Source organism: Chiloscyllium plagiosum, unplaced genomic scaffold, assembly GCF_037043375.1.
Source record: "Chiloscyllium plagiosum isolate Xiang-an unplaced genomic scaffold, Cpla_swu_hap1 HiC_scaffold_9, whole genome shotgun sequence".
In the NCBI taxonomy this organism is placed as follows: domain Eukaryota; kingdom Metazoa; phylum Chordata; class Chondrichthyes; order Orectolobiformes; family Hemiscylliidae; genus Chiloscyllium; species Chiloscyllium plagiosum.
Genome location: NW_028270147.1, coordinates 6,024,872 through 6,049,965, shown reverse-complemented (window position 1 = coordinate 6,049,965; position 25,094 = coordinate 6,024,872). Strand labels below are relative to the sequence as shown.

Genomic DNA, 25,094 nt, shown 5'->3' with positions numbered 1-25,094 from the left:
CTGACCCTTTGTCAAAGTTTTGACAAAGGGTCAGTTAGACTCGAAACGTCAGCTCTTTTCTCTCCTTGCAGATGCTGCCAGACCTGCTGAGATTTTCCAGCATTTTCTCTTTTGGTTTCTGTTGACCAACTGGTGGCCAGCAGTTCTTCATTGCTCAGCAGCGCCAGCAGGGGAGTGGTGGCTGCTGCCAGTAATGCACCCACTTGAGGCTCAGGGTCACATAGGAACCCCAGCACAGGTGAGTGATGGCAGGAGAGGGATTCACGGGGGCAGACCCCTGGACAGAGAGATGGAGGATTGGAAAAAAGGGTCAGAGAGGTTGGCCACCAGGTGCCACTGCACCGTTACAATGTTGGCACCTTCCAAAAGAAGATTTGCACTGGACGCCCACTTGCAACCCCAATGGGGTCCATGTTTCCAGCTTTCTGCTGGGTGGATAGCAGCAGGGCGATCGTGGTCATCGTGTGCCCATCTGAGTGTCTCACTCAGCATCAGGATGGGCAGGTGTGCCTCAGGCTAATCACCATAGACGTTAGACAAGAGCACAGCAGGGTCCCCACCCAAAATCCTTGAGACCAGATAATGCCCCATTCACCTTCAAATTCGCTATGAGGGGAGGGCATTAAATTCTGCCCAAGGGAGGGAATTCCAGAAGTTAGGACCTCAATAGCTGCAGGCAAATCCACCAATGGGAGAGCAACAGGAGTTGGACGAGCACAGAGATCTCTGAAGGTGGTGGTTTGGAAGAGGTTAGAGATAGTAGGGAGTGAGATCATAGAGGAATTGGAAAGATGGATGAGATTTTAAAATTAATTGACCTGTGCACCCTTCACCCTAGGGCTTCTAGCTGTACACCCCTCACCCTAGGGCTTCTAGCTGTACACCCTTCACCCTAGGGCTTCTAGCTGTGCACCCCTCACCTTAGGGCTTCTAGCTCCACACCCTTCACCCTAGAGCTTCTAGCTGTTGTATAGCAACACAAATCTCCCTCTGCATCCTCAGTTGAGACACAACTTCCCTCCCTAGCGGAGGAATGGAAGATAATTAGAGAAAAATAAATGCAGCATTCATTACCTGAAAGACATGATTTCATTTTCTTGTTCAACTGCTGCAGTGTCAATTTTCAAATTTCTTTCTTTTATGTTCACATTCACTGTTACGTCCACAGAAAACGCGGAATGGAGTTTTGCATCAAGTTCTAAACCAGACTGGATGAAGGGAGTATTTATTCCCATGATGGCTTTACTATGTACAGCCACACTGAGAGCAAACAGAGAAACAGTAAATTGGACCAGCGCTGGAAACAATGGCTATAAGGTATAAGATCACTTTGGTGAATAATAATTCTTAAAGTAAAATGCATAATGTTAAAGCTTTGAAATCTAAGATCACCTTGGAGAGAAGGTTTGAAAAGCCTACCTTGGGTTCAGCTGGACGTTCAGCTGAATATCAGCATTGAGCAATTGAGAAAAGGATGAGATGGAGGAAGGGATACGCGCATCAACTGTTTGAGAAAGGGAGTGAGAAATGTCAGTCATAATTACATTGTTTGCTCGTGATTTCACTCATGTTTCTATTTAAAACAAATCACATCCTTTAGAATATAAGAAAACAAAGGTGGGAGAGGTCAGTTGTCCCCTCAAGCTGGCTTCACCATTGAACAGGATCATCACGTTGGAGTTGGTTAGCTCAGCCAGCTAGGGAGGGTACGTTTCCCAGTCACCACGAAGACCCCATCTTCTCAACCTGAACTGTGCTGATTTTTGGAATAAACTCACCACCAATTGTGCGCCTCTCTGCCTAATGAGAGATGTGTCTATGGTATTCTGAGCCTGTGGCAACTTGCAATAATTGGAGGATATTCCATTACTTTCCTGACTTGCACTTTGTAGATAGATATTGGAGAATCATAGAAACCCTACAGTGCAGAAAGAGTTCATTTCACCCATTGAGTACTGCACCAACCCTCCACAGAGCATCCCACCAGACACCTATCCTGTACCAATAATCCTGCAGTTACCATGGCTAATCTGCACATTATGGGACAATTTCCCATGGACAATCAACCAAACCTGCACATCTTTGGACTGTGGAAGGAAACCAGAGCACCTGGAGGGGAATCCACACAGAGACAGGGATCACGTGCAAACACCAAACATACAGTTGCCTGAGGCTGAGATTGAACCCAGGTCCCTGGTACTTGTAAGGCAGCAGCACTAACCATTAAGCCACCTTGCCAATTCAGAGAGTTAAGAGGTTGGTTACTCACTGTAGACTTCCCAGTCTCTGACCTGTTTTCACTCAGTATTCATATGCCTGGTCCAGTTAGCTTTCTGTCCAAGGACAATCTTCCCCCTTCCAGCATCCAAAAAATATTGGTGGTGTGAGATTCAGCAATGATAATGATGTTGACTGTTAAGAGTATAGAATTAAACTCTTCTCTTATTAAATAGTGACAGAGAAAATAGGAGCAGGAATAGGCCATTCAGCCCTTTGAGGCTGTTCTACCATTCAATACGATCCTGACTGATCATCCAACTCAATCTCCTATTCCTGCATTTTCTTTCTTACCCTTTGATCTCTTTAGTCCTAAGAACAATATCCAACTCCTTAGAGTCATAGAGTCATAGAGATGTAAAGTACGAAAACAGACCCTTTGGTCCAACTCGTCCATGCTGACTAGATATCTCAACGCAGTCTAATCCCACCTACCAGTACCAGACCCATATCCCTCCAAACCCTTCCTATTCATATTCACATCCAGATGCCTTTTAAATGTTACAGTGGTACTAGCTTCCACCACTTCCTCTGCCAGTTCATTCCATACATGTACCACCTTCTGCATGAAAACGTTGCCTCTCAGGTCTCTTTTATATCTTTCCCCTCTCACCCTAAACCTATGCCCTCTAGTTCTGGACTCGCTCACCCCAGGGAAGAGACTTTGTCAATTTAGCCTATCCATGGTCCCCCATGAGTTTATAAACCTCTGTAAGTTCACCCCTCAGCCTTCGACGCTGCAGGGAAAACAGCCCTAGCCTAGTCAACCTCTCCCTACAGCTCAAATCCTCCAACCCTGGCAACATGCTTGTAAATCTTTTCTGAACCATTTCAAGTTTCACAACATCTTTCTAATAGGAAGGAGACCAGAATTGCACGCAATATTCCAACAGTGGCCTAACTAACATCCTGTACAGCTGCAACATGACCTCCCAACTCCTGTACTCAATACTCTGACCAATAAAGGAAAGCATACCAAACACCTTCTTCACAATCCTATCTACCTGCGGCTCCACATTCAAGGAGCTATGAACCTGCACTCCAAAGTCCTTTGGTTCAGCAACTCTCCTCAGGACCTTCCCATTAAGTGTATTAGTCCTGCTAAGGTTTGCTTTCCCAAAATGCAGCACCTCAGATTTATCTAAATTAAACTCCATCTGCCACTTCTCAGCCCATTGGCCCATCTAAACAAGATCCCATTATAATCTGAGGTAACCTTCTTCGCTGTCCACTACACCTCCAATTTTGGTATCATCTACAAACTTGCTAACTATACCTCTTATGCTCACATCCAAATCATTTATGTAAATGAGGAAAAGTAGAAGGCCCAGCACCAATCCTTGTAGCAGTCCACAGGTCACAGGCCTCCAGTCTGAAAAACAACCCTCCACCACCACCCTCAGTCTTCTACCTTTGAGCCAGTTCTGTATCCAAATGGCCAGTTTTTTTTAGATTACTTACAGTGTGGAAACAGGCTCTTCGGCCCAACAAGTCCACACCGACCCTCCGAAGAGCAACCCACCCAGACCCATTCCCCTACATTTACCCCTTCACCTATCACTACAGGCAATTTTAGCATGGCCAATTCACCTAACCTAGGTAAAAACAATGAATGCAGATGCTGGAAACCAGATTTTGGATTAGTGGTGCTGGAAGAGCACAGCAGTTCAGGCAGCATCCGAGGAGCAGCAAAATCAACGTTTCGGGCAAAAGCCCTTCATCAGGAGTAAAGGCAGGGAGCCTGAAGCGTGGAGAGATAAGCTAGAGGAGGGTGGGGGTGGGGAGAAAGTAGCATGGAGTACAATAGGTGAGTGGGGGAGGGGATGAAGATGATAGGTCAGGGAGGAGGGTGGAGTGGACAAGAAGATAGGCAGGTAGGACAAGTCATGGGGACAGTGCTGAGCTGGAAGTTTGGAACTAGGGTAAGGTGGGGGAAAGGGAAATGAGGAAACTGTTGAAGTCCACATTGATGCCCTGGGGTTGAAGTGTTCCAAGGCGGAAGATGAGGCATTCTTCCTCCAGGCGTCTGGCGGTGAGGGTGCACTGGTGAAGGAGGCCCAGAACCTCCATGTCCTCGGCAGAGTGGGAGGGGGAGTTGAAATGTTGGGCCACGGGGCGGTGTGGTTGATTGGCGCGGGTGTCCCGGAGATGTTCCCTAAAGCGCTCTGCTAGGAGGCGTCAAGTCTCCCCAATATAGAGGAGATCGCATCGGGAGCAACGGATGCAATAAAAGATATTAGTGGATGTGCAGGTAAAACTTTGATGGATGTGGAAGGCTCCTTTAGGGCCCTGGATGGAGGTGAGGGAGGAGGTGTGGGTGCAGGTTTTGCAGTTCCTGTGGTGGCAGGGGAAGATGTCAGGATGGGAGGGTGGGTCGTAGGGGGGCGTGGAACTGACCAGGTAGTCATGGAGGGAATGGTGTTTGTGGAAGGCGGAAAGGAGTGGGGAGGGAAATATATCCCTGGTGGTGGGGTCTGTTTTGGAGGTGGCAGAAATGTCGGCGGATGATTTGGTTTATGCGAAGGTTGGTAGGGTGGAAGGTGAGCACCAGGGGCGTTCTGTCCTTGTTACGGTTGGAGGGATGGAGTCTGAGGGTGGAGGTGCGGGATGTGGACGAGATGCATTGGAGGGCATCTTTAACCATGTCGGAAGGGAAATTGCGGTCTCTAAAGAAGGAGGCCATCTGGTATGTTCTGTGGTGGAACTGGTCCTCCTGGGAGCAGATACGGCGGAGGCGAAGGAATTGGGAATACGGGATGGCATTTTTGCAAGAGGTAGAGTGGGAAGAGGTGTAATCCAGGTAGCTGTGGGAGTCGGTGGGTTTGTAAAAAATGTCAGTGTCAAGTCGGTCGTCATTAATGGAGATGGAGAGGTCCAGGAAGGGGAGGGAGGTGTAAGAGATAGTCCAGGTAAATTTAAGGTCAGGATGGAATGTGTTGGTGAAGTTGATGACTTGCTCAACCTCCTCGCGGGAGCACGAGGTGGCGCCAATGCAGTCATCAATGTAGCGGAGGAAGAGGTGGGGAGTGGTGTCGGTGTAATTATGGAAGATGGACTGTTCTATGTAGCCAACAAAGAGACAGGCATAGCTGGGGCCCATATGTGTGCCCATGGCTACCCCTTTGGTCTGGAGGAAGTGGGAGGATTCAAAGGAGAAATTGTTAAGGGTGAGGACCAGTTTGGCCAAGCGAATGAGAGTGTCGGTGGAAGGGTACTGTTGGGGACGTTGGGGGAGGAAGAAACAGAGGGCTTGGAGGCCCTGGTCATGGCGGATGGAGGTATAGAGGGATTGGATATCCATGGTGAAGATGAGGCGTTGGGGGCCAGGGAAATGGAAGTCTTGGAGGTGGTGGAGGGCGTGGGTGGTGTCTCGAACGTATGTGGGGAGTTCCTGGACTAGGGGGGACAGGACAGTGTCGAGGTAGGTAGAGATGAGTTCAGTGGGGCAGGAGCATGCTGAGGCAATGGGTCAGCCAGGGTGGTCAGGCCTGTGGATCTTGGGAAGGAGGTAGAACTGGTCAGTGCGGGGTTCCCGGACTATGAGGTTGGAAGCTGTGGGTGGGAGATCTCCTGAGGTGATGAGTTTCTGTATGGTCTGGGAGATGATGATTTGGTGATGGGGTCATGGTCGAGGGGGCAGTAGGAAGAGGTGTACTCGAGTTGGTGTTTGGCTTCAGCTTTTGCCCGAAATGTCGATTTTGCTGCTCCTCAGATGCTGCACTCTTCCAGCACCACTAATCCAAAATTCACCTAACCTACACACCTTTGGACTGTGGGGGGAAACCCACACAGACACAGGGAGAACGCGCAAACTCCACACAGACAGTTGCCTGAGGCAGGAATTGAACCCGGGTCTCTGGTGCTGTGAGGCAGCAGTGCTAACCACTGTACCACCGTGCCGCCTATATTCTCCCTATATTCCATGAAATCTAACCTTGCTAACTAGGTGTCCCATGGGGAGCCTTGTCGAAGACCTTACTGAAGTCCATATAGACCACATCTACCACTCTGCCGTCATCAATCCTCTTTCTTGAAAGCATTCAATGTTTTGGCCTCGACCACATTCTGTGGTGGAGAATTCCACAGGCGCCTGCATTCTTTGGGTGAGGAGATTTCTCCTCATTTCAGTCCAAAATGGCCTACCCCTATCCTTAAGCTGTAACTTCTGTTTGTGTACTTCCTTGTCATCAGGTATATCCTTCCTGTGTTTACCCTGTTGAGTCCTGTTAGAATTTTAATTTTAATGTTGTTGTAGGTAATCATTGTCTGGCAATTGTGTGAGGCAAATGTTACTTGTTATTTATCAACCAAAGCTTGGACATTTCCCAGATCTTGCTGTGTGCAGATACGTAGTGCCTCAGTACCTGAGGGGTTGTGAATGGTACTTAACATCGCATCATCATCATCAATGAATGTATTGCATCCTCAGAAATAGGTTGGTGATGACAGCATTCATTATAATGTGGCATGTGATGGTGTCATGGTGTCATCACTAGGCTATTAATCTAGAGACCTAAGTAATGTTCTATGGATCTGGGTTCAAATCCCACTGTAGCAGATGGTGGAAATTGAATTCAATTTAAAAGAAATTCTGGAATTAAGAGTCTAATGATAATTGTTGCTGGGGGAGATCATAACTGGTTTACTAATGCTCTTCAGGGAAGGAAACTGCCATCTTTACTCACTGTGGTCTACTTGTGACTCCAGACCCACAACAATGTGGTTGACTTGGGATAGGCGATAAATGATGGTCTAGCCAATGATACCCATATCCGATGATTGAGTTTAAAAACAACAGCTGTAGGTAGTGGGAAAAGCATTTTACCCTTAAGAGATCATAGAATCTGTACAGTGTGGAAACAGACCCTTCGGCCCAACAAATCTAAACCAACCCTCTGAAGAGTATCCCACCCAGACCCATTCCCCTACCCTATTACTCTACATTTCCCCTGACTAATACACCTAACCTCACATCCCTGAACACTATGGACAATTTAGCATGGCCAATTCACACAACCTGCACATCTTTGGACTGTGGGAGGAAACCAGAGCAAACCCATGCAGATATGGGGAGAATGTGCAAACTCCACGCAGTCACCCGAGGATGGAATTGAACCCAGGTCCCTGGGGCTATGAGGCAGCAGTGCTAACCACTGAGTGATTCATCTCCAACAATCAGACCCATTATTCTTTGTGCTAAGTATGATTTCAGCTGGTGGAGATATATCCAGGTGAAACCCAGTGGCTTCAATTTTCCCAGTGCTTCACCATTCCACACTTGAACTGCCTTGATGTCAAGGCCAGTCACTCACAAGACTTAATACCAGATTTTTTTAAAAATTGGATTTACATTCCATCAGTTGCCATGGCAGGATTCAAATGCAAGTCTTCAACTGAGTTTCTGCATTAACAGCTCAATGATAATACCACTAGGCCATCACCTCTACAATGAGCCCAATGGATTACTAGGCCAGTAATACAGCTTCAACGCCACTGTGGAGCGATTGGTGAGTTGTCTACTTGCCCAGAAAGATTAAGCTGAATGCACACCGTCAAAACACTTCAGAAACATAGAAAATCGGTGCAGGAGTAGGCTGTTCAGCCCTTCAAGCCTGCTCCACCATTCAATACAATCATGGCTGATCATGCAATCTCAATATCCCATTCTTGCCCTCGCCCATACTCTTTGAACCCTTTAGCCACAAGGGCATGTCCAGCTTCCGCTAGAATATATCTAATGAACTGGCCCCCAACATCTTCCTGTGGGAGACAATTCCACAGGTTCACAACTCTCTGAGTGAAGAAATTCTTCCTCATCTCAGTCCTGAATGGTTCACCCCTTATTCTTAAATTGTGACCACTAGTTCTGGACTTCCCCAACATTGGGAACATTCTTCCCACATCTGATGTCCAGTCCCAACAGGATTGTATATGTTTCTATGAGACCCTCCCCCAATTCTTCTAAATTCCAACGAGTACAAGCCCAGTCCATCCAGTCTTTCCTCGTGTGCCTGTGGAAGAAAGGAAATCACTGGGAAGGCCTTACCGTTGATATTGGCTCTTGCTGCTGCCGCTGTAATGAAGGAGACTTCCGTGGCCAGACCCACACAAGTGGGGACAAACTGCCTCAGCTCGGCGCTCATTAAGGCTGCTGCAGGGTGCAACTCAACTGGATTCTCCAGTCGTGATACCAGCTTCGCCAACGTGCTGTGTTTCCCATGGGCATCAGTGACTGACTGAGAAAAGAAGTAAAGCCTTTCATGTGACTGGTACCTGCCCAGAAGCATTACCTCAGACACCCCCACCAACCAACTCCACCACCTCGTGGCCAAACACTTCAACTCCTCCTCCCACTCCGCCAAGGACATACAGGTCCTGGGCCTCCTCCTCCACCACTCCCAAACCACCCGACGCCTGAAGGAAGAACGCCTCATCTTCTGTCTCAGGACCCTCCAACCGCAGGGCATTAATGTGGATTTCACCCACTTTCCTCATTTCCCCTCCCCCCACCTTATCCAAGTTCCAATCTTCCAGCTCAGCACCATCCTCATGACCTGTCCCACCTGTCAATCTTTCTTCCCACCTATCTGCTCCACCCTCCCCTCCGACCTATCACCTTTACCCCACCTCCATCCACCTGTTGTACTCTTTGCTACCTTCTCCCAGGACCCACCCCCCTCCCATTTATCTCTCCACCCCAAGGCTCCCAGCCTCATTCCTGATGAAGGGCTTTTGCCTGAAACATTGATTTTCCTGCTCCTCGGATGCTGCCAAACCTGCTCTGATTTTCCAGCACCACACTCTCGACTCTAATCTCCAGCATCTGCAGTCCTCACTTTCGCCCAGAAAAATTACCCTCAGAGCAGCTCAGGCGAATGCAATCCTACCTTCACAACTTGTAAATTTGACGTGATTCACCCTTACTTGAATGGCTTTCTCAATGTCATTCCTTTTGAATTCCACAAAGGCTATCTCTTGGTCAAACAGTTTCAGGTATGCTGAAGCCAGAGGGACTTTTTCAGGCAAAGATTTCCAATCTGGGAACTGAAAAATAATGTTATGCCGAGTGAAAAAAAATGCAGTAGTAGTAATTCTCCAAAACTTTAGTTAAAATATTGAGCCATCAGCATTGTCGGTCAGTCTCAGTCCTGTTTTTACAGAAACCATGTGCAGGAGTTATGGGGAAAATGCAGGACATTGGCACTATGTTAAAATGTACAGAGATCTAGTGCAGACATGATGGGCTGAATGGCCACCTTCTGCATTGTAATGATTCTGAGGGGTGGCTCAGTTGTTAGCACTGCTACCTCACAGCGCCAGGGTTGTACATTCTCTCTGTGTCTGTGCGGGTTTCCTCCCACAGTCCAAAGATGTGCAGATGTGATTGGCCATGTTAACTTGCCCACAGTGTGCAGGCTAGGTGGTTGACTCATGGGAAATGTAAGGGGGAGGTGTCACTGGGGGGCGCTCTTTGGAGGGTCAGGGTAGCTATGTGGTCTGAATGGCCTGCTGCCATGATGTAGAGATTCAATGATGTTATTGATGCCTCCATTGGACCCATCTTTTATTTCTTTATTGTTCCATTACCACTTGCATTTTCCTTCCACCATAATTTCCTTTATCAGTGTTTACCTTCCGCACCAGACAGTCTTGTAATGCACCTCAAGCATCTCTATCTCTGGACCAGAATTTCCAGTTTGTAATGAAGATGTGGGTGCACTGTACCTTTAAGAGAGTTAAAAGCTAGCTAACTACCTGACAGCACCAAGTATTCTGAATAAGGTATCAGTTTAACACTGGGTCGAACGCTAGGGTAGCTGGTTGCCTGGAGATAAAAAACAGATTTGAATTAGGCCAATTGGTTTAAATTATACCCCCAAAAATACCAAATTCCAGTCAAATTTGAATTTAGTATATTGACAATCTTGAAAGCCAAAGACAATGCTATGATTTGGGGGGGTGCGGGGTGGGGTGGTTTCAGACTGGGGAAAATGGAACAGTTTGGAGGAGAATTGCCAAGTCACCAGCATGTAAAGACTGCCTGAAAAAATGTCTCTTAAAGGTACCTTTATCGATCAGTGACCTGTGAAGCAGAATCCCCAAGAAGAAGAAAAGAAGACAGGAATACAGAGTAGAACCGAAAGCTGCCTGGTTTTGAGTTAAGAAATTTTGTTTTATAAATCTTAATCGGGATTTTTATCGGACTAGTATTGCAGAGGGGAAAGTAAAAGATAGGTTAGAGGAAGGAGTTGTAAGTAGTTGTTAGCTAATTATTCTCTGTTATACTTTAAGAAATAAAGTTGTTAATTTTTATTTTCAATAGTTCTTGGCCTCTCCAATTTCACAGATTAATGCATGGGCTAAATCTTTTCTGTGTTGCTGGTTTAAATTAAGCAGGAGTATTTACCCCATGTCGTAATAGTTTTGGGACTCATCGTCAGGATTTGAACTGTTTTAGACAAATTTGAAAAGATTTGGGGGTATGAAAAATTCCAACAGATTTAAACACTTACAGGTTAGTGTCCTAGATCTTTAAATAAAACATAAGTGAGGCAATTTGTTTAGTTTCAGTGACTCGTGGTTGATTAAGTTAAAAGTGAGAGAAATGGCTCTTAAAATTGCGAAAAAGATTCTAGGATTTGAAGATGGTTCTCAAATTTGCCAAGAAAGTTTAGAAGGAAAGAAAAAGGCCATACTTTTAGAATAAGCAAAGAAATTAGATTTGGGTTTAACCAAGGACAAAAGTAAAGCTGAAATTGTAAGGGAATTAGTCAAACACTTAAGTGTGTCAGTGAAACAGACAAGTGAGTAGAAAAACCTAAATTACAATGAGGAAAATGGGGTTAGAAGATAAACAAAGAGAGAGAGAGAGAGAGGAAAGAGAGAGGGAGAGAGAATGGGAAAGAGAGAGAAGAAAGAGAAAGAGAGGGAGAGAGAAAGAGAGAGAGAGAAGAGAGGGAGAGAGAGGAAGAAGAGAAGGAGAGAGAGAAGGTTCTTAGCTGAGCAAAGAGAGAGAGGAGAAAGGGAGAGAGAAAGAGGGAGAGAGAAAAAAGAGAGAGAAAGTTCTAAGTTGAGCAAAAAGAGAGAGAATTTGAACTTGAGAAATTGCGACTTAGTCAGCCAAGTCAAGCTAACAGGATGGAGTTTAAAAGAGAAGGTGTGATATATACAACTATGTTAAAACTCTGCCACGTTTTGATGAGAAAGTTGTTGAACTCTTCTTTATTTCATTTGAAAAATTGGACAGGCAGATGGAGTGGTCTGACAATTTATGGGTAATGCTAGTTCAGACTAAACTGCTAGGTAGAGCTAATGAGGTATTAGCCGTGCTGTCAGATGAGGGGTCAAGAGATTATGAAGAGGTAAAACAGACTATTTTAAGCATTTATGAATTGGTACCAGAAGCATATAGACAGCAGTTCAGAAACACAAGGAAGGAACAATGTCAGACTTATGTTGAGTTTGAAAGAATTAAACATAGCCATTTTGATCGATGGTGTGTGCTTTAATGATAGATACGACCTTTGAGGCTCGACTAGAGATTATTCTGCTGGAGGAGTTTAGAAAGTTCAGGAAGTGAGAAGGACAGCAGAACTAGCAGATGAATACATGCTGTTGTGTAAGACAAGCTTCCAGCCAGAATTTCATTCTGTGAGGGATAAAAGTTGGGAGAAAGGGAGATCCTACACTGCCAAACCAAGAGTAGAGAACACTGGTAAGAATTTACCACAGGATAAAAAAGAAGCCCAAGTGGGTGGACAGGAGGTGAAAGGCCTCAGGTGTTTACACTGGGGTAAAGTGGGACACATAAAAACACAGTGCTGGTTGTTAAAGAAAGGCATTGTGGGTAAAGGTTTCCTCCCACAGTCCAAAGATGTGCAGGGTCAGGTGAATTGGCCATACTAAATTGCCCGTAGTATTAGGTAAGGGGTAAATGTAGGGGTATGGGTGGGTTCACTTCGGCGGGTAGATGTGGACTTGTTGGGCCGAAGGGCCTGTTTCCACACTGTAATGTAATCTAAAAAAAAAGCTAAGCCAGTGGCCTTAGTGAAGGTAGTAAAGGAGACCCCAAGAAGAGCTGAGGAGCTGCAGGAGAGTGCCCAGCCTAGGCAGGGGCCGGTTATGGAGTTAGTACCTGATCTCTACAAAGAATTCACCTCTGTGGGTAAAATTTACCCAGAAAGAACAGGTGGAGAAGGACAAGAAGTTATAATTTTGAGACACAGGAGCTGACCAGTTGCTGATAGTAAGAGATGAGTGAATATGCACTCTTTCTCATCTGTTACCCGAGAATGTGGTAATTTGTGGGATAGATGGACAGAAATTTAGCGTTCCTTTTTTTTATGATCAGGATGGAGTGCCAACTCAATACTGGGGAAGTTTATAGTGGGATTGATTGACAGAGTGTCAGTTCCAGGAATTTGGTTTGTTTTTGGGAATGATTTAGCAGGATCCAAGGTGGGAGTGACACCCCTTGTTGTTGTTACTTAAGACCAAGAAACTGAGGAGTTAAAATAGAAATATCCTGGTATTTTCTCAGACTGTGTAGTAACCAGATCCCTCTTTCATAAGTCACAGCACGACGCGAAAAGTAAAGAGAAAGATGAGGAGTTGAGGTTCAGTTAGCGGACACTCTGTTTGATGTAATGGTGCAGGAAGAACCTGAACAGGCAGAGGGTCAGACAGAAGTGTTTAGTCCTGAAAGGCTAATGGACTTGCAACAGCAAGACAAGATGATAAAAGATATATATGTGGATGTGTACTCTGAAAAGGAGGCAGAGAATATTCCAGAGGGTTATTATCTGAAAGATAGAATCTTAAGATGGAAATGGAGACCACGGCAGATTGATGCAGAGGAGAAATGGGCCAAAGTGCACCAGATTGTGTTGCCGGTAGCGTACAGACAAGAAGTGTTACGGGTAGAACATGGACTACCTGTATAGGGTCACCTAGGGGTACGAAAGACTCAGGCTAAGGTACAAAAACATTTTTATTGGCCTGGAATGCACAAGAATGTGGTTAACTTTTGCCGTACGTGTCATACATGCCAAATGGTGGATAAGCCACAGGCGGTAAAAAACACCAGCCCCTTTGTTGCCAATTCCCACATTTGAAGAACCTTTCACGTGGGTTATAATTGATTGTGTGGGTCCCTTCCCGAGAACTAAAAGTGGGAACCAGTACCTGTTAACTGTAATGAATGTGTCTACCAGATTTCCAGAGATAATTCCACTATGGAGTATCAAAGCAAAAAAGATGATAGAGGAGTTAGCACCTTTCTTCACACAGTATGGGCTACCCAGAGAGATTCAATTGGACCAAGGATCCAATTTTACTGGGAGGCTGTTCAAGGAGGTTATGGATAGCTTAGGTATACAGCACTTTAAATCCAGTGTGTATCATCCTGAATCCCAGAGAGCTTTAGAAAGGTGACATCAGACCTTGAAGACCATTTTGGGAGCATACTGTCAGGATTACCCGAATGATTGGGATAAAGATTGGAATGATATATACATTCATATTGTTTGCCATTAGAGATGCCCCAAACTAATGCAATCAGTTCACTCCCTTCAAATTAATATTTGGGCATGAAGTGAGAGGCCCTTTGAAATGAATTAAAGAAAAATTGACAGGACCAAAGTCAGAGGTTTCACACTTAGATTATGTATTGGACGTGAGGGAGCAACTAAATTGAGTAGGTGAGTTAGCTAAACAGCATCTAAAGAAGACACAGTATAGAATGAAGCAGATGGCCGATAAAAGCCCTGAGACTCGGAGGTTTTCCCGAGGGGATGACGTGTGAGTACTGTTACCAGTGATAGGAGATCCCTTCAAAGCCAGGTTTAATGGTTCCTTTCAAATTGAGAAAAAGTTGAGTCAGATGAACTTTATAAAGATGCCAGATAGAAAAATAAGCTATTGGGTATGTCATGTGAACATGTTGAAACTACATCATACCAGAGGGAAAAAACTGGAGAAACAGGTGTTAGTTACTGCCCCTCAGAGTGAGGAATCAAATCCAGATGATGTGGATTTTGATGTGTCTCAAAATAGATTGAGGAGTGGGATAGGTTAGTAAGCTATCTGTCTCAAGGGCATTGAGCGCAGCTGAAGTATTTGATACCGCAGTATAAGGACATATGTAAGAATCAGATGGGGAGGACTAAAGTAGACGTAGGGAAAACTGCTCCAATACAACAACACCCCTATTGGCTCAATCCTTTCAAAGCCAGACAGGTCCAGATGGAGGTGGAGGCCATGCTCGACGAGGACACCATCGATCCAAGTCAGAGTGAGTGGAGTTCACTGATTGTCTTAGTTCACAAACCGGACAGGACTCAATGATTCTGCACGGATTATTGGAAGGTCAACGCCATTACAAAATCGGACTCATATCCAATTCTGAGACTGGAGGACTGTATTGAGAAAGTCGGACAAGCCAGTTACATCACCAAGTTGAACTTATTGCTTGGTTACTGGCAGGTACCTTTATCATCGACTATGAAAGAAATTTCTGCATTTGCAACCCCAAATGCGCTATATCAGTTTGAAGTGATGCCCTTTGGAGTGAAAAACACACTTGCTACATTCCAAAGACTCATGAACAGAGTTGTGGCTGGGTTTACAAACTGTGCTGTCTATTTGGATGATGTAGTGATCTTTCATAAGTGCTGGAAAGATCACATGGTACAGTTGGCAGGGCTCTTTGAATGACTACGAGAAGGAAAACTAGTGATAAACTTACATAAAATGGAATTCGCAAAAGCAGAGATGACGTTCTTGGGACATAACATTGGTCATGGAAAGTTGACCCTATAGAATGCAAAGACGAAGGACACCCAGGAATTTCTATGACCAACCTCGAAGAAAGAGATGCTTCGATTCTTAGGACTCAATGGATTCTATCGGAAGTTTGCTTAAACTTCATCAGTGTAGGAGCACCATTAACCGATTTGCTGAAGAAGAACACAACGTTTCGGTGGACAGAGCAATGCCAGGAGGCATCGACCATTTGAAATTGATATTAACCACCAAACCAGTTTTAGCTACACCAAACTTTTCAAAATATTTTAAAGTCACCATTGATGCTAGTGACATTGGAGTTGGTGCTGTACTCCTACAGGATGGGGTTGAACTGCCAGTTCGTTACTTTTTGATGAAGATCAACATCCACCAGAAGTATTACTCCAGAACTGAAAAGGAACTGGGTGGCACAGTGGTTAGCACTGCTGCCTCACAGCGCCGGAGACCCGGGTTCAATTCCCGCCTCAGGCGACTGACTGTGTGGAGTTTGCACGTTCTTCCCGTGTCTGCGTGGGTTTCCTCCGGGTGCTCCGGTTTCCTCCCACAGTCCAAAGATGTGCAGGTCAGGTGAATTGGCCATGCTAAATTGCCCGTAGTGTTAAGTAAGGGGTAAATGTAGGGGTATGGGTGGGTTGTGCTTCGGCGGGTCAGTGTGGACTTGTTGGGCCGAAGGGCCTGTTTCCACACTGTAATGTAATCTAATCTATTGAGTTTGGTACTGGCCTTACAACATTTTAATGTGTATGTCACGAACAGTGTACCGGAGACGGTTGTGTACACCGAGCACAATCTGCTTTCATTCTTAGAATGTTTTGAAGGTAAGACTATGAGACTATTTCATTGGACTTTTCATACAGACTTTTAATTTAAAAATCATACATGTTGTGGGTTGTAACAATGTAATCGCAGATGCATTATTGCAGATTTAACTGATAAAGTGTAGATGAGAGTTGTATTTATTTAATGTTTATATATATTATATATGTGGGTATATGGGAAAAAGTTAAAGGTGAACTTATATTAAAGTTATCCATATGATAGGGTAATGTGTTTAAAAATAGAAAAAGAAAATTAAACCATCTTTTCATTATGATGGTTCAATTTTTTCTTAAGGTGGGAGGTGTTATGAAGATGTGGGTGTACTGTAACTTTAAGAGTCTTAAAAGCTAGCAAACTACCTGATAGCACCAAGTGTTCTGAATGTAACAATGTAACACTGGTCAAAAGCTAGGGTAGCTGGTTCCTGGAGACAAAAACAGATTTGAATTAAGCTAATCAGTTTAAATTATACCCAACCCCCCCCAATAAAAATTCTCATCAAGTTTGAATTTAGAGTATTGACAATCTTAAAAGCCAACATCACAATGCTATGCTTTGGCGGTATAAGACAAGGGAAATTGAACAGTTGGGAGGAGAACTGCCAAGCCACCAGCATGGGTGGCATGGTGGCTCAGTGGTTGGCACTGCAGCCTCACAGCGCCAGAGACCTGGGTTCAATTCCAGCCTCGGTCTACTGTCTGTGTGGAGTTTACACATTCTCCCCGTGTCTGCGTGGGTTTCCTCCGGGTGCTCTGGTTTCCTCCCACAATCCAAAGATGTGCAGGTCAGGTGAATTGGCCATGCTAAATTGCCCATAGTATTAGGTGCATTAGGCAGAGGGAAATGGGTCTGGGTGGGTTACTCTTCAGAGGGTCAGTGTGGACTTGTTGGGCCGAAGGGCCTATTTACACACTATAGGGAATCTAATCTAATGTAAAGACTGCCTGAAAAGTAGCTCTCTAAAGGTATCTTTATTGATACCTGTGAAGCAAAATCCCCAAGAAGAAGAAAAGAAGACAGGAATATGGGGAAGAACTGAAAGCTTCCTGGTTTTGAGTTGAGAAGTTTTGTCTTGTAAATCTTAATTGATATTTTAAATTGGACTAGTATAGTAGAGGGAAAAGTAAAAGATAAGTTAGAGGAAGGAGTTGTAAGTAGTTGTTAGTTAATTATTCTCTGTTATACTTTAAGCAATAAAGTTATTAATTTTTACTTTAAATAGTTCTTGGCCTCTCAAATTTTCACAGATTACAGAACGTGATAAATCTTTTCTATGTTGCTGGTTTAAATCAAGCAGGAGGGTTTACCCCATGTCGTAACAAGTTCAAGTCCCATAAGATCTAGGAGCATAAATAGGCCATTCTGCCCATCGAGTCTGCTCCACCATTCAATAAGATCATGGCTGAGTTGATAATCCTCGACTCCAATTTCCTGCCTTTTCCCCATAACCCTCAATTTCCCCTTACTGATTAAACATTTCTGTGTCTCAGCCTTGAATATATTTAATGATTGAATCTCAACAGCGCTCTGTTGTAAAGAATTCCACAGGTTCACTCCCCCCAGAGAGAAGAAATTCCTTCTCATCTCTTTCTTTAAATGTACAATCTCTTATTCTGAGATTATACCGTTTAATGCTAGACTTTCCCACACGATAAAACTACCTGTCTGCATTTACCCTGTCAAGACTCCTAAGGATCATGTATTTTTTAGTAAAGATTGCCACTCATTCTTCCAAACGTCAGAAAATGTAGACCTAATCTATTCAATCTCTCTTCTTAAGAAAATCCCTTCTTTCCTAGGACGAGCCCAGTAAACGTTCTCTGGACTGACTCCAATGTCGGTATATATTTCCTTAGAGAAAAGGCCCAAAACTTTCACAATATTCCAGTTGTATTCTGATTCATGCCTTGCATAGCTTTGCAAATCTCCCTACTTATATATTCCATTCTCTTTGAAATAAAGTCTAATTTTCCATTTATCTTCCTTTTTTCCCACTAACTTCGGATGTTAGATTTTTGTGATTTATAACAAAGACTCCCAAATCCCTCTGTGCTGTAATGTTCTGCAGCTATTCCCCATTTAAATAATATTCAACTCTTCTATTCTTCCTGCTAAAGTGCATATTCTCATATTATATTCCATCTGTCAGGTTTTTGCCAACTTAGTTAACATGTCAGTAACCCTCTGAAAATGTTGTCTTACCATTGTCTTCCAAACTATTAGTATCATCCACAAACCTGGTTATAGTACATTCACTTTCCTCATCAAAATAATTACTCTATATTGGAAATCATTACGGACCCAGCACTGATCCTGTGACACTTCACTGATCACAGGTTATCACCTTTATCCCAACTCCCAGTCACCTAATGGTTAGATACAAATTCTCTATCCATGCTAACATACTGCCTCCAGTATTATTGAGTCTTATCTTATTAAGTAGCTCAACCTGTGATACTTATCAAACATCCTGTGATGAAATTATGGCTTTAAGAAGCATATTTTGTCTTTTTCTTATGAAGAGAGGTTAAGACAGGGGTGATGAGCAGTCTGTTCAAGCCAATAAAGTAAACAGCTTGTGAGGCTTTGTTTTTTTCTAAAAGCTAGAACAATAGAAGCAGCATGAACGGTTGGAGTCAGGTTCCCATAGAACCAGAGTTTTAGTTAGCTTTTAGTAGTTATTGGGGTTCAGAAGCTGCTGTATATCTCACCCTGTTACATAAAAACACTTGAGTTCTCTCTCTCTCTGCCAGAATTTTGTCTTTAAATCCTTTATTCCTGGACTGGAGAAACATATGTGAGACAATGTATGTCACTGACTTTGCCTTTGCTAAGGGTGTATTTATGGGATATTACTATATTCGAAGAGTTGCTGTTTAGTAGTTAATCTATCATTCTGTTAAGTTTTCCAATAGAATTGAAGTTAGACCAATTCTTCCTTCTTTTGTTTGTATTTTAACTGTAGAGTAAAAATAATGTGTGTTTTACTTAAAGCTGAGAAGTATAGCCAATTAAATTACATCTGGAACACAGCACCTTACACTTGCCTCTAAATGAAAAAAATGTTAGTGTCTAGGCTATGTTTTTGGGATATTTGAAGGGGATTTGGTCTGGCCTTTCAGAAACAATACTTTCTGAAAATCCAAAGTATTTATCTTTACCTCTGCAAAGAATTCTTGTTGATTTGCTGGACATGGTTGCCTTGAGGATGCTGGCTGTGCTTGTTTCTACTGCTATCACATCCTTTCAAAAAGACTCTAACATTTTCTAAATGACAGATGTTAAGCTCATTGACTTAAGGTTATTTTTTCTTTTTGTCAACTCCATTTCTGAATAACAGTGCTTTATCGACAACTTTTCAGTCCTCTGGGTCTTTTTCCAGAATTTAAGCGTTCTTACAAGTTTTGTACCAGTCCATCCATTGTCTCTGTAGCTACTTCCTGTACAATCTGAGGATACATTCCATCAGGTCCAGGAGACGTATTGGCTTTTCCCAGTTAGTTAGTTAATTATTTTCCTAGGTTCATGTTTCTCCAATGATTTGTCCTGTATTTTTTCACCAGTCCCCCTCTGCCTTTTAATCATTTATTGCTTTTAGAATACTTCTATTGTGAAGACTTACACACCAATCTTTGAACCACATAATATTATCTGAGATTATTACCTTAGAGGTTCTGCTTTTTAATTTAACGGTTTCTAACTGGTCAGGTTCTCTCAGTGGTACTCCCTTTCCGATCCTATCAATGTCATTAGTAACAATGTGGATGATGACAACTGGATCCTTCCCTTCCCTCTGCAAGGGCTTCTCCAGCCCAGAAATAATGTCCTTAACTCTGGCACCATCCAGGTAACACAACCTTTGGGACTCACACTCATGACAGAGCCCAGTTTCTATCCCCCAATTATATGTTTTCCTACCACCACTACATTCCTATTTCCACACCTCCCTTGAAAGGCTCCTGCACGATGATGCCATGGTCAATTTGTTTATCCTTACCACAGTCCCATTGTTGCCTGCACAGCTTTCAAGAACCTCATAATTGTTGGACAATCACAGGGGCCAAGACTGAATGAGACTGCTGGGTCTCTACAGCTTCCTCACCTGCAGACACACCCTCCTGTCCCCAATCACACACCAAATTTGAATGACCTAGTCTGGGGGGGTGGGGGGGGGGGGGGGGGTGGTGTCTGCCTCCTCGGGTCAAGACTCTAGATAACACTTCCCTGCCTAATGCATCGTCTGAGTTCAGCCTTCAGCTCCCCAATTTGAATCAGACATTCCCTGAACTACAATCACTTAGTATTGTTAAGTTTTGTCTGCAACACCATGTTGTCCAGCAGCTCCCACATACTGCAGCAGTAACACAGCACTGATCCTACCATCACCACTGTCTGCTATTAATTAATTAATTATTCTCCTATGCCTAATCCTTACACTTGAAGAATTCCATTCTCGTTTGCTTTATTGGAATTTTTTTTCACACCAGCGTCAATCTCATACTTAATAAACTTCAGAAAAAGAGAAAAAAAACCCTACTAGACGCCTAAATACAAACTAAAGACCTAATTTTTATTTTAGAACAAAGAATAAAGAAAATCTACAGCTCAAGAATAGGTCCTTTGACCCTCCAAGCTTGCATCAATCCAAATCCGCTGTCTTAACATATCACCCAATTCCTAACTATCTGTATCCCTCTGCTCTCCACCTACTCATGCATCTGTCCAGATGCATCTTAATGAATCTATCGTGCCTGCCTCTACTACCTCTGCTGGCAACGTTTTCCAGGCACCTATCACCCTCTGTGTAAAGTACTTTCCATGTATATCCCCCTTAAACTTGTCACCTCTTACCAAAACTATTCACCAATCCTATCACCAATCAGCTGCATTGGTATCACATTGTTGTTCATGAGGACACTCACTGCAAGGTGGCCCTAGTGATCCTTGTCGTTTATCCTCTCCAACTCACTGTAAGCTCTAAAATCTTTACTTCTTGCAGAAAACCAGATTCAAAGTATTTCTTTCTTCCCTTTGCCCTAATTCTCAGTTTGAACCGAATTCCCAGAAATACTGGGAAGGTGAAAGTGAAGGGGTAAACGTAGGAGTATGGGTCTGGGTGGTATACGCTTCGGCGGGTCGGTGTGGTTTCCACACTGTAAGTAATCTAATCTAATCTACTCATAGCCCCTGTTTCACTTGGATGGGGTCTCACTCTCAGTGTGTTCCTTACTCCAGGACTTGATGGCCAAGGAAGGTATGTTTATAGCATGGCTTTTATTGGTAGAGGAATTGAGTTCCGGAGTCCTGAGGTCATGATGCAGTTGTATAAGACTCTGGTACGGCCGCATCTGGAATATTGTGTGCAGTTTTGGTCGCCATACTATAGGAAGGATGTGGAGGCATTGGAACGTGTGCAGAGGAGGTTTACCAGGATGTTGCCTGGTATGGAAGGAAAATCGTATGAGGAAAGACTGAGGCACTTGGGGCTGTTTTCACTAGAGAAAAGAAGGTTTAGGGGTGACTTGATTGAGGTGTACAAGATGATTAGGGGGTTAGATAGGGTCGACAGTATGAACCTTTTCCCGCGTATTGAGTCGGGTATTACAAGGGGGCATAGCTTTAAATTAAGGGGGGGTAGATATAGGACTGATGTTAGGGGTAGGTTCTTCACTCAGCGAGTCGTTAGTTCATGGAATGCCCTGCCAGTAACAGTGGTGGACTCTCCCTCTTTATGGGCATTTAAGAGGGCATTGGATAGGTATATGGAGGATAGTGGGTTAGTGTAGTTTAGGTGGGCTTGGATCGGCGCAACATCGAGGGCCCAAGGGCCTGTACTGCGCTGTATTCTTCTATGTTCTATGTTCTATAAACAGGGTGAGGAACAAACCTTCCAAATCACACCAAAGGCAGGAAGTAGGTTTGGGAGAGGTTCCTGGGTCAGAAATGTGAGAAAATGAACATTGGAACCTCTATCATCACTGTCCATAGCTGCAGGCTGCTATATCAGTGCAGAGTTGGATGTTGTGCAGTTACACAGATTTCTCTGGGGAGGCAGTGGGTCAGCTTAGTCTGCTGGGTAGCCAATGGGAATCAGATTAGTGCTGATAGCATGGGGTTCAATCTCTGCTCTGTCTGGAATGGATTTGGGATTGTCTCCTCCTGTATCTATGGTGGCATTTTGGATCAGATCTTTGGACAGGAAACTGAAGACAATCCTATAACATACCAACAATTTTGTTCTTTGTTTTAATATCTGAGTCTGCAATTGCTAATAAATGATTGACAGAGTCATCCATCTGTAACCTTGCTCTTTTTCTCCATTGTTACTGTGTGACCCTGCTGATTTCTCTGTGATGATATTACTGCTGGTGTTAACTTGATGTTACCTTATTTAAGATACGTTGAATTTGCTTGAGATCGGGAGCTCCTCTGACTGGTGCAAGGGTTTTCATGATGACCTCTTGAAGGCCTTCCATTCGAAAGCTGACCTTGTGTAAAGCAGACAAGGAAAGCATTGGAACAATCCGCACATACACAAGATGAATTTGCAGAGAAGACAAACTTTCATATCAACTGGAGTTTCACAGCTGGAGGTACGTTACCTCTGCCAGATTAGCGGAAAATCCCAATGTATGACCTGTGATTTTGGCTGCTGCTACTGTTGGGATGGGAGTCCCAGCATTATTCAGTAGAATGGCTTTAGCAGATACTCCTGACATCAGCTTATCTGCATCAGAAACAGACAGCAAATCACCCAGTTGCTCAAATATCTCATTGAGAAAAACAAAGCATAACATCTTACATTTTTCTAGCACCTTTAATGGAGTAACTTTCCTTTTGTGCCACACCTTAATCTCGCACCCACGTTAGTCCCTTGAAATCATTGCATAGGTGTGGCCACACCACACAATTTTGTATATCAGTGCTCTTAAAGAAATTACCCACACACTCCACATTGCAGGGGGAATGTCACTCCAAAATGCTTCACAGGAGGTTGAAACTAAATAGTAGGGGCCAGTCTTATAGAAAAGTATGGAAAAAATAAAGTGCAGGACAGCTCAGCAGAGGATTTTTAAATTTTCCAGAACAAGTAATAGGTCAGAGGGTATGGAAAGGGGAATCTAACTTCAAGCACAGCAGATAAGGGGACGATAATGAGAAGGGGAGCAGTCAAGAGCTGAGGGTGTTGAAGTTAAATATACGCAGTATCCAAACAAGGTCAATCATGTTGTGGTATCACAGAGACGTGGCTGCAAAGATCATAGCTGGGAACTAAATATCTAAGGATACGCAGCCTGTCAAAAGGACAAGCCAATGGGCAGAGGGGAGGGGTTGCCTCATTAGTAAAAAACAAAATTAAATCAATAGCAAGAAGCGAAACAGAGTTGGAAGGTGTAAAATGTGTATGGTAGAGTTGAGGAACCACAAAGGGAAAAAACATCCCGTTGGGAGTTATGTACAGGCCTCCTAACAGTGGTCAGGATGTGGGGCAGAAAATAAACCAGGAGATAGAAAAGGCCTGTAAGGAAGGCACTATTACAATAACCATGTGGGTCTTCGATATGCAGGCGGACTGGGAAAATCAGATTAGTCGCCGACCTCAAGAAAAGGAACCCACAGATTTTCTATGAGATGGTTTTTTTGAAGCAGCTTGTTTCCTTCCAACTCGGCACCGTCCTCTTGACCTGCTTTACCTGTCAATCTTCCTTCCCACCTATCAGCTCCACCCTCTACTCTGACCTATTATCATCAGCCCCCACTGCGTTGACCTATAGCCTTCCCAGCTACCTTCTCCCCAGCACCAGCCACACCCTCCTATTTGTCTCTCAGCCCCCTTCCCCCTCCACACAAACACACTCCTGATGAAGGGCTTATGCCTGCTCCTCAGATGCCGGGCCTGCTGTGCCTTCCCAGCACCACACTTTTCGATTTTGATCTCCAGCATCTGCAGTCCTCACTTTCTCTCACCCACTAGAGAACAGGCAATTCTGGATTTGGTAGTAGGTAATGACGCAGATTTGATTAGGAAGCTTAAGGTGAAGGAAGCCCGAGGGGAGAGTGATCAAAGTATGACAGAATTAACCCTGCAGTTTGAGAGGGAGAAGCTGGAATCAAATGTATCAGTATTACAGTTGCGTGTAGGTAACTATGAGGGAGACGTGAGGGAGGAGCTGGCCAGAGTTGATTGGAAGGGGAGCCGAGTAGGGAAGACGGTAGAGCAGCAATGGCAGGAGTTTCTGGGAGTAGTTCAGGAGGCCAGGCAGAAACTCATCCCAAGGAAGAAGAAACATAATAAGGGAGGAAAAAGAAAAAGCAGACAATGTGGTAAAGATTAATGGGAAGTCAAAGGATTGGCAGTGCTTTAAAAACCTGCAGAGGACAACTAAAAATCCAATTAGGGGGAGAAGATGAAATATGAGAGTAATCCTTCCAGTAGTGTAAAGGAAGATTGCAAGACCTGTTTTTTAAAATAAAGGTAAGACAGAGGCAAGAGTGGGCATTGGACTGCTAGAACTGAGGCAACTCATTTGGTACTTTGTATCAGTTTTCACAGGGGAAGACACCAGCAACACACTAGAACTTCAAGACAGTCAGGGACAGAGGGGAGTGTAGTGGCCATCATTAACGAGAAGGCACAGGGTAAGCTGAAAGGTCTGAAGGTGGATAAATCACCTGCTCCAAATGGACTACACCCCAGAATCTGAAGGAAATAGCTGAGGTGATTGTAAGAGCACTGGTGATGATTTTTCAGGAATCACTGGAATCAGGGATTGGAGACTGGTTAAGGTAACACCCCTGTTTAAGAAAGGTGGGAGGCAGAAGACAGGAAGGTTTCAGAGTCCATCTTTCAGGATGAGATTGCAGAGTACTTGGATGTGTGAGGTAAAATAGGGCAGAGACAAGGGGAGGTCATGCCTGATAAATCTGTTACAGTTCTTTGAGGAGGTAATGATTAAGTTAGACAAAGGAGAGCCAGTGGACATAATCCATTTGGATTTGCAGAAGGCCTTTGACAAGGTGCTGTGCATGAGTCTGCTAAATAAGATAAGAGCCGTGGTGTTAATGGCAAGGATATTGGCATGAATAGAGGATTGGCTGACTGGCAGGAAGCAAAGAGCGGGGATGAAAGGGTCTTTTTCGAGATGGCAACTGGTGTCTAATGGTGTTCCACAGGGGTCAGTTTTGGGACCACA

General features: G+C 44.1%; 1 protein-coding gene across 1 annotated transcript in view; it reads right to left on the bottom strand.

Moving 5' to 3' along the window:
- The window catches only part of LOC122554110 (vitellogenin-like), a 106,611-nt gene that overhangs the window by 49,679 nt on the left and 31,838 nt on the right, over nt 1-25,094 (bottom strand). The window contains exons 14-19 of the mRNA XM_043698608.2: nt 22,503-22,627; nt 22,287-22,388; nt 9,202-9,321; nt 8,324-8,513; nt 1,420-1,504; nt 1,075-1,260 (exon numbers count right to left, since the gene is read on the bottom strand). Of these exons, the coding sequence (XP_043554543.2) occupies nt 1,075-1,260; nt 1,420-1,504; nt 8,324-8,513; nt 9,202-9,321; nt 22,287-22,388; nt 22,503-22,627 (808 nt within the window). The remainder of the gene's footprint in view (nt 1-1,074; nt 1,261-1,419; nt 1,505-8,323; nt 8,514-9,201; nt 9,322-22,286; nt 22,389-22,502; nt 22,628-25,094) is intronic.